Here is a 10,428-nt window from a genome sequence, read left to right on the forward strand (position 1 = left end):
TCGAGACCATCCTAGAATTAGGTGCTCGACACTCGGCGTATCTGAGCTCATCTTCACAAACGCCAAGCTCCCTATTACACTTAACTAGAGTCAGCGGACTATATTCAAACATTTCCTTTCCCAGATCAGCCTTCTGTGATTGGTATTGTAGTAAACAAGGGCCGATCCGTTCCCAGATCCTCGGCTCTACTCCGAGTCTCTTGGTGAACACCAACCCGCAGCTCTAAGTGGTCAGAGGCATCAGCCGGGCCTTTTAAATGCTTTCAGCAGGTGTGAGTGGGGCTCCCTGCAGCCCGTAAATCACCAGAATGGAGTGTGGCCCCGGCCGGACGCATCCCGACACCGCCATAAATCCCAGCGCTCCATTAACCCTTTGCGTGCCAGCCGGACCTCTCCCCCCTCTGGCATCAGATGTCACGTAACCCGCCCCATCAGTCTGGTGGATGGTTTTCTTAGATCGTAATGTTAATAAGAGACCTTCACGTGTAGCCACAGACGCATAAGCGGAGCGAGACTGTCAGAAATGGGTGTTTGAGGTCATATCTGAAGATTTGTTCATTATGGCGTTATGTTTTTTATACGCGTTAAATGGAAACCGCCAAATGCGGTTCAAAATCTTTAATCTCTGATTTAAGAAAGCAGTTAATATGTTTATATGTAAAGCGTTCGATAATTATTACTGGCATGCAAGTCTCTCTTGAATTCTTCGTTAAACGTCCTCTTTCCCCTTCGGTCTCCCTCAGTGGACCTGGCGGTTGAGCAGGCCCACCAGGGCGTGTTCTTCAACAGTGGGCAGTGCTGCACGGCAGGGTCCCGTATCTTCGTGGAGGAGCCCGTCTACGAGGAGTTTGTGCGTAGGAGCGTGGAGAGGGCCCAGAGGAGGACTGTGGGCAGCCCCTTCGACCCCACCACTGAACAAGGACCCCAGGTACTACCAGGACTTGGCTTTCAGGCCACCATCATGTTAGCATTTTACAGAGATACTGCTGAAGATGTGCAGTATTATGCTTGAGGAAATTAATAGGAATACATACAGTACAATTTGAGTATACTTTGTATAGCATATGTAAAACATTTGTGTTGCCATTTCTCTGTTTACTTTCTCTAGTTTGTCTTGTCATATCAGTCACATTACATCTCTCTCTCTCTCTTTCTTTCTCTCTCTCTCCCCCTTTCAGATCAGTGCTGAGCAGCAGCAGAGTGTGCTGGACTTCATTGAGAGTGGGATCAGTGAAGGTGCGAAGCTGGAGTGTGGGGGGAAGGCCCCCCCCTCAAAGGGCTTCTACATCCAGCCCACTGTCTTCTCCAACGTGCAGGATCACATGCGCATTGCCAGGGAGGAGGTGAGTCTGCCCACCTCGGCCACGCCACCTCGCCCAGCCAGCCAATCCTGTCTCTCCACTTCAGAACCCCACACTCCACACAGTTGCAGGCTGAAGCTGTCTGGAAAATCAACCTCTTCGTGTCTTGCTGTGGTTGTTGAGAGAAATTGTGCATGGTCTAGCAACGCAAAAGAAAAAACAAACACATTTTCAGTCTTTCTGACCGACTGTTCCTCATTACTGAACATGCACGATCCATCCTCGTAATGAGCCCTTTCCAGCTGTGTGTCAGAAGCTTGTTTGCTGATGTGACTCTCTTTTGCTCCGTGGTAGATCTTTGGGCCGGTTCAGCAGATCATGAAGTTCAAGACGATCGAGGAGGTCATTGAGCGGGCCAACAATACAGAATACGGCCTGACTGCCGCCGTCTTCACCAACGACATCAGCAAAGCCATGGCGGTCTCCACGGCCGTGCAGGCGGGCACAGTCTGGTGCGGCTCATTTGCAGATTAAATAGAAACTGTAGAAGCTTTGCCAACTGCCGACATTGATCCGCTATGATTTCAAGTGTCAGACTGCATGCGCTTTGGCCCATTTTCAGCAGATGGCATAGTTTCAGACCCCAGCCAGCGACTGTCTGTCTCGTTACTTGTCATGATGGGAATGAATGATCGTCATCGCAGAACCTTTTTGTGATTAGAAAGCAAAAAACAGCTGCAAAATGCTTGAATGCTGAACGGTTTTAGCTAAATCTTTTAGCTCGAATGCTGAAGATAGCTTCCAAACTCTGAAGCTATGTGAGTGTTGGCCAGATGAATGAAGATGAACGGTGCTAAACTGTGGTGGTGTCTGCTCTGTTTCTGCTCCAGGATAAACTGCTTCAACGCCCTGAGTTGCCAGTGTCCCTTTGGAGGATTCAAAATGTCGGGCCACGGCCGGGAACTGTGAGTGCACCTGTTTGTGATTGGATTACTCTAGCATGCCTGACCCGGTTCTTCGTAATAAAAAAGGCCTGATGGTAATCTAACGAGTTGAGTTGTATATGTCACCTGTTCAGGCATCTGTACAGCAACCCTGTGACACAGGTTATCTGCGGCAAACTTTCTGCAAACTTTAACATAATTATCAAACACTACATGTGAGGCAGTACTTAATGATTTAATGATTTCTGTGGCAAATGGAAGTGGATTTAGGTTTTCAGCATGATTGCGTCACCTGGTGTCCTGATATCCGAGTTTAACCAGGGTTATTAATAAATAAAAACAGAACCAAAAATGAATATCAGGATTGTTTTACATTGAAATGCTGAAGTTCATTTAACCTAGGGTTAGGGTTATGGATGGCCCCTAGCAGGCACACGGAGGGCGTGAGTGTGGTTCTGTACTGAGGCCGCTCTGTTTTGCAGGGGCGAGTACGGTCTGAGGGAGTACACCGAGGTGAAGACCATCACACTGAAGATGCCTGGGAAGAACTCGTAAAAAAGCTCACGTTCCTAACGGAGCAAAGACTTCCGCTGGGCTGCTCGGCCGTGTCCCACTAACCCACCACCACCACCATCACCACCACCACCAGCCATCTCAGCCTGGTGCTGCCTCCGGCCTGTGTCTGCCCTCCATAATGTCAGTGTCCTGTGTCCATCGTCGGCCCTTACGTCCACGTTAACCCTGCCCTGTAGTGGCCTCCCTCCACTGGCTCCCTTAACCACACTAAAGCACTCGGAGAAGGTGGGGGAGGTTTCACTCCATGCACCATTTAACCACTCCAGCCTCCAGCATCCTCACATTGCCCCCCCCCCCCCCCCAGCCTGGCACCCCCTGCAGGAGTCTCAAAAAAGCGAGGAGGGCCTGGTGTCAGGCTCAAACCTTCACCCATAACTTTCCTGTACTTCCATTCACTGGTTCAAATCTGCCACTGTGTTTCAGTTTGTACTAAAACCACTGCAGCTCTCTGTGTCAGTAAAGAAAAGAAGGATGTGATCATTTGTTAAGTAATAATTTTTTTTTTAATGTTAATTGTTTAATTGTGTGTTTTTGCTGTTTTTGTTCTTATGGCGTATAAACTCTTTGTGTTGATGTGTTGACCAATGTAAACAAAATGATTTACCTCATAAAAATTAATATGAAAATGCATTTTACACAAATGATTACTCATTGGTGTCCAATTATTTTCATTCTTAAACAATTATATACTATGAACATAGAAGATATAAAAATGACTATAGTTTTGTTTTCTTTCATTAAAAAACATTTTCATTTCAAAAACTGTTCTACTTCTTACTTTAGTCAGTCTTTCAGGTGGCCAGTCATGACACAATGCTGACACAAACCATATTCACATAAAGCAAGTTTTTAATTACACAGAAGCTTGTTTCATACACAACACACACTGCTGTAAAGGCGTAGTACGTCTTTATTCAAAGGGCAACTGACAAGTGACATTTTGCAATACCGTATTCACTTTTTCCGTAACAGACATATATTATGAATGAAAGTAGGAAACTGTGTGGCAATCAGTCTCATCTGAAATACAGTCATCATGCATCCTCCATGTAATGATGACCAAGAGTGTGAACAGCAACGTCTAGGAAATGAAGCGATAAAAGATTGGACGTGGTTTGTAGTACCACGTACTGAGATAATCAAAGATTAATCTGAATCCATCAGAACTTCCTTGAAAAATTCCCCAAGTAGTCATACTTGACTTTCCTAGCAATGGGATATCTGCATTCACACCACTGTGACAGATGAAATGTGTTTCATTACCATAGATAAGAGACAGAGGGAGGGATGTCGATGCTGAGAAAGAGCACAACTTGGACCACACAGTCACACTTTTATCTTTGACCAGTCACAGCACATAAGGAAAACGTTTGAAAGGACAAAACGCAACCGAAAGACAAAAGCATGCCTACATATGCATTAATACTACGAAAACAAGTCGCACCATCAAGGCAGCCTGGTGTTCTAAACATAGGAGCTCTCCTCTGACCAACAGCAGAACCACTGTACGCTGGATACGCAGAGAAGGACTTAGTACTGTTGTTCAATTTCTTTGGTTTGAGTTTTGCAATAGTGTCTTTGACCCTTCCTTCCTGAAATGTCCCTGAGATGGTATTTATTAATCTCACGAGCCCCACGCAAGCACAATGCACACATTCACACAGATATTTCAAGATTAGAATGGTACAACAGTGCTGCTCACACGGCTTTTTGGTAATGAAAACATGATAAATCAAAAAGAAGCCTCTTTCAAGGGATCTTTTCAACACAGTGCTGTCTAAAGCGTAACTCGGGGGTGCTTTATTGAAGTCATAGCTGAAAGACATATGTTTTTATTTGATCCTTTGACAATTTGATAATATATGGAGAAGAACGTGTTATGACAATAAACTACTCTCTGTATATCATAGTGCCCTAGCATTAATGGCGTATTGAAATATTTATAGTTACCATTACAGGACAGAGTCACCATTTTTCAACCCATACCTTATTAAAATTGAGGTTTCCCATCAGTTATGAATGCACAACCTCTCTGATACTCTCCCTGGACGCAGAGTCCAGTGCAGCCATCATGTAAGCCTTCAGAAACCTCAATAAATTTCCTATGCTCACAATCACGTGTTCTTGTGCGTTTTTTCCACTGCCGCAATAAATGTCAACCATTACAAGTACAAATAACAATAAAAAATGATAGAAATCCTCACGAGTGATTTTTTAAATTTATTTATTTGTTTATTGAGTTTTAATTTTTGTGAAAACATCTAAAGATACATGGCTATTGGATTTCCCATTGTTTGGAAAGTTTTGGGTATGGGTTATTGGGCTTTGAGTATGGGTTATCTGTGTACGAGTCATCTGGGTTTAAATGATTGTTTCATTGGACGGAATTTGTGGAGCAGTAAATTTCTTCATACTAAAACTATTGATGAGTTTGTGATGTGCACGGTTACAAATGGTGGGAACCAACCGTTTAAATGAAGTATGATTTAAAAAATAGGCATTTTGAAGATTATCCTTAGATAAATTTATACTATATCACTACTTTGTATTACATATAAAATCCACCATTCTCATTACAATCTCCCATCCTGCCCCTATATTCACTGGCCCAGGTATCAGATATACTCGTCTCTCAGTCTCTCAGGTGTATTTCCTCAAACTGTATGAGCAGTGTTGTGTTGAGTTCTGATCAGAAACAGACCACTGAGAAGTTGAAATAGAGCGACCAAATTACACATGGAGACAGCTGAGCTAAAGTCTCTAAGGGCACATGGTGTTGCAAATAACAGCGTCTAGAATCAAGTGGATTGGATGCAAACATCCGCAGGTCACTAACATTATGCAAATCTTTAGTTAGAAATATGTTTTTGCAGACAACTTTAAAATAATTATGTCCAGTGAGGACAGAAGTGACATTTTGGTTGAAAAAAGGACACTGGCTGTGGGGATGTGAGAATGTAATAACGGTGAGGTTAAACTAACAGTTTCTTCATACTTCACAGAGTAAACTGTAAAAAAAAAAACATAAAAATGGTCTTTCAACTTTTGAACAGGAAATTTAAAAAAAATTAAAATACAATTAATTATTCTCTGATGGCAACCCTACTGAACACAGTTTATTCCTTTTGCTTAAATCCAAATATTGCCTGACACAAATTTATATTTTTTTTAGGTCTCCGTAGTAGGTTGAATGGGTGTTGGCTAGTGACATCTTCAAAACCATCAGAGGACTTCATAGTATCCTGACTTAGACCTTCTCAAATTGAGTGTCACTGAATACATATTTCACTGAAAAATGATCATTTCCTCTCTTAAGGGATGTTCGACGTACCCTCCTTTTTCAGCCATCTTGGAACTGGACCAAGGTTAAGTGGCAATAAACCATCCATCAGGATTTGGATTGTAATATTTCTGCTCCACGTAATACATTTATTGGACATAGCACTTATGGTGTCTGATAAGTATCATTCACTGATCATTACCCTATGCTCCTGGAGAAGATTCATAATAAAAAATCTGCATAACCTTATTATATATTGAACAGGTAGGAGTATTAAGCCTTTGAGTTAAATCTTCTCAGTTGACTCACAGACACACATTTCCACAGAAATTAATCACTTTTAATGATGTATGGATTTTCTGCGCTTTGCCAAATAGTTCTCGAAACTAATGCAAATCTCATTTCAACTGCAAGGTTCTAAACGAGATGGCGACACGTGAGCCTTGAATGGACTCGTTTGTCTTCAGCGTGAAAAGAAGGAGCAGGAGACAGCTCGGGCAGGCAGGGACCGGGGCTGTTGGAGCAATGGCATGCCTGATGGAGGCCTCTGGCCCACTGCAGGACCTTTAACTGCTTCCCCCTCCAGAGGGAGACACTTACTCCCACAACTACCCCTTAGGGGCCACTACACAGGCACTATATAACAGCCAAATACCCATATAAAAAAAACATATCAGAATGTGTTTGTTTTTAAGGGAAAGCTATAGAAAACGCTGTATTTAAATGTTAGCTCTTCGTCTGAGCTCCTGATATACAGCAGCTAGTATTTGTCTGTCAATCGTGAAATCCGAGAACGATCTGTTACAGGATATCCTGATCAGCAAATGAAGCTGTCAAGGGTATCTGGAGCTCCACTGATCCCTCGCATTATCCACGATTACCACTGCAATCATAAATCATCACTAATAATCAGCCATATCTGACGACGCTCGTGTCTTCTGGTCGGGCCGTGACTCATTTCTGAAGCAAAAAGCGAAGGGACGGCGAGGAAAAAAAGAAAAAAACACTTGAAGTGAACTGGGTCGCAGCCAAATCTTCCTCGACCTCTGGCCCTTTAGTTGGGAGTTAGCTGGTTTCCTCTTTCCTCTGACATCACTGGCCTGGATGAACAATAACACGGGCTCAATTGCATGACATTACGGCTTCCTCCAGGCACATGGGAGCGCTGGACGCGAGATGGCGTTCCCAGCTCCGAACAGCTGCACAGCACCCGTCCATGGGAGAATTAGGACCAGAATCAGAACACGGACACGCACCTCCTTGCGTGCTGTGGAAAGAGGGGGGTAACCGTTTCCTAACGGAAGAGTTTTACCCCAAAACTACAGTTTTAAACAGGCTACAGCATAATACAGTCAAAAAAACGCAACGCCTTCTTGCTAGAATAGTTTAGGAATAACGTTGCGTTGTCTAAATGGGTATGCAACGTTATGCAATGAATGCAGTAACTGTTATCGTAATATGTGATAATATTCCTAATGATCTATGTTTAAAACTTTTGTTAGGCGCAGTTCGTGGTTAAATCCGGTGCATCACAGTTGAACTATACTGAGTTGTAGTGAGCAACAAAGTTATGGCAGTGCGATAGTTTTCACCAGTCACTCCTTAACTGTGGTAGCAGGCTTCCGTTTATTAACAACGTTTTAAAATTATTCCAACAAACCGGCCACAGGCCCCTAATTTACAAGCTGAACAAATTAGACTGTGGCCAAAGGCGGACATAAATTAATTAATTCAAATCCAAATGGTTTGAGTATGCAGACTTCATTTCACAAAGTCGTGAAGCTTACCGCACTCTTAAACGCTGCTGTTTAGTTTATCGGAACCCTCAGGGAGTCTGCTTTTGAAGAAAAAAAAATTAAGCAAAATTGCTGTTGGAAATCAGCGCTTTTCTCCGAGCGCTCAGATCTTAATTTGTTGTTTTAGCCCGTTTCAGAAACACGAGCCAAACACCACGGCGCGCGCGCACACGGGCTGCACAAATGAGAGAGGCTTGAAAAAAAAATGCACCTTGTGTGATTTTTTAAAATGTGGTCCAGATGTGCGAGAGGCCCAGGGAAACAGGTGATGATAGCATCAGGCCAGGATTGCACACAGATGGAAAAGGGCTTTAACCTATTTCTGCATCACCACTGGTGCCATAACTCTTTCCCTTTCCCCTCTGAATGAAGACAATTATTCCAAAAATGAATCGAGCGCGATCGGCTTTCCTTGTTGTGTAAACGTGCTGGGGCAAAGGTCCCAGAGCCTGAAGCGAATCTGTCAGATTGGTGCTGTTTGTTTGTGTGTTTGTCTGTCTTCCCCTTCTTGTCATCATGCTTGTACATCCAGTATGGAGTTTGCACACGTCCTTGGGAGCGTGCTGTTTCCACAGGTAGGAGATCTGGTTTGAGAAAAACACTCACATGATTGAGTTTATCCTGCCATCCTGGCCTTGTGTGTGTGTGCCACGCATACAATACACACTGCTCCGGTTCAGCGGCACACCATATGGAAAACTCGTATTTAAAAGTGTTTGTCCATATGAGAAACCCTACATGTGTGCCTATGTGCGGGGCATCCATCCCTGGGAGGTTAGCGTTTCTCTGTTTTTTAATTGCGGCAATTATATCCTCACCGAGGGAGATGAGTTCAGCTGGGGCGGCTCTAGGCTCCGTGGCCCAGTACTGCTCACCACAGCTCTGCCTCCTGCTTCCTGTCAGGTGAGGGGGCTGCTGGGTAGTGTCAGCGGCAATCGGCCGCGATTGGACGGCCGCGCTGGGGAGCGGCTGCACGTGTTGGGGGGGGGGGGGGGGGGGGGGGGGGGGGGGTTCACGCGCCCCCGGTGGGGTGAGGACGGACGTTGAGCAGGAGTGGGCCGCAGAAATGCTCCCGACCTTCAAGAGCTGCACCCCTCCGGGGCCACACAGAGGAGCCTGGAGTCGTGTCACAGGAAGGAAGACGAAGACGCCTCGTTTGAACGGTCGCTGATCCAGTTCAGCGATGACTCAGTGGTAATTACACTGTGGTATATCCTGATGACCGAAGACTGAATAAAAGATGAAGGAAGATGACGTTGTTGTTAAATTGCTTTAGACCACACAGATCTCAGAGTGCTTGAACAGACCCGATCGTTGTACCTTAAATTCAACAAGTGACGCTCGGCCTTTTGTTAACTTTGACTAATTCGCATCAATTCGGCTGAAATGGAAGTGCAACTCTGCTCTCTTAATGAAGTACACAAGTGATTATAGAGTGCAGTATCCCAACTTTGCTCTCTTAACTTAGCCCACAAGTGATTACAGGGTGCATTATCCCAGCCGCTTGATTGAAAGCCATTTTTTCCCCAACACCCAGGGATCCCACCTTATCTCACCCCAATGCAAAGCTCCTCTCACACGGGCAGAGTTACGAGAACAACCCCCCCCCTCCCCTCTTCCACCCCCAACGCACCCCAAATGGGGCTGCTCCAGCTCTCCAGCCATTTGGGAAGAGGATCGCCCAGCGTGATGGACGCAGAAGAAAGCGACACATTATCCCAGCGAGGTGCCGATTTGGCCGCCCTTAAATCACCGCACCGCAGTGTGAAATGATTCATTGGCGTTAGCAGACAGCCGTATCCTCGGCGACCGAGTGCTCCCCGCTCCAGATCTCACGCCCTCTCTTACATGTTTATGCAGCTGGATTGTTTTATTGGGCCAATTAAATTAAGTCGTGATAATTGAATGTAAGCGCAGGGCTCCAGAGTGCCGTCCACCTGTCAGACTCCAACGTGCCCCACCGAGCCCTGGACCCAGATCGCAACCTTACACCTGTACCGTCTTAGCATTTCAGCTGGGCTGTTAAACACGGTAAGAGGAGACGCGTTATTAAAGTCATCACAAGCAGTAAGAGAAAGTATTTGTCCTCTCCAGCTCTCTTTGGCTTGCGTGAGACAGCACAGAACAGTTTGTTCATTCTGCTAGACGGAAGAAACTACAGCAGTGAGTTTCTGGTCTGCCCCAAAGGCTCAGTTCCTACACGGCAGTTCCAAAGTGTCCAGGCGGATATACGGGACCCAGCCGGCACGGCCTTGGCGAGACTGAGGTGATGGTGAGGTTTGGGAAGGCGTGGTGGGGAGACACCTGTCTTCCCTACAGAGGACACGGGCTGTGCTCAGCTGCCTGAAAAGCACAGAGATTGTGCCTCTAGTCCCTCAAAGACCGCAAATGGATTCATATTGGGTGTTTTCGTAATCTCTACCCAGTGTCACCCAGAAGACCATATACAGCGTTTCTTGCGTTTGGATCTGAATTTCAATTGAAAACATGCACAATCATTTCGTGATGGCACACGGAGTAAGCCCATTTGG

The 10,428-nt window shown here is 45.2% G+C and overlaps 1 protein-coding gene across 1 annotated transcript in view; it reads left to right on the forward strand.

Moving 5' to 3' along the window:
- The window catches only part of aldh1a2 (aldehyde dehydrogenase 1 family, member A2), an 18,415-nt gene extending 14,964 nt beyond the window's left edge, over positions 1–3,451 (forward strand). Inside the window, exons 7-12 of the mRNA XM_077007662.1 lie at positions 268–418; positions 680–928; positions 1,179–1,343; positions 1,656–1,813; positions 2,192–2,266; positions 2,728–3,451. Coding sequence (XP_076863777.1) covers positions 268–418; positions 680–928; positions 1,179–1,343; positions 1,656–1,813; positions 2,192–2,266; positions 2,728–2,800 — 871 coding nt within the window. The 3' untranslated portion in view covers positions 2,801–3,451. The remainder of the gene's footprint in view (positions 1–267; positions 419–679; positions 929–1,178; positions 1,344–1,655; positions 1,814–2,191; positions 2,267–2,727) is intronic.
- Positions 3,452–10,428: the final 6,977 nt, after the last annotated feature.

The sequence above is a fragment of the Brachyhypopomus gauderio genome, chromosome 1 (genome assembly GCF_052324685.1).
Source record: "Brachyhypopomus gauderio isolate BG-103 chromosome 1, BGAUD_0.2, whole genome shotgun sequence".
Taxonomy (NCBI): domain Eukaryota; kingdom Metazoa; phylum Chordata; class Actinopteri; order Gymnotiformes; family Hypopomidae; genus Brachyhypopomus; species Brachyhypopomus gauderio.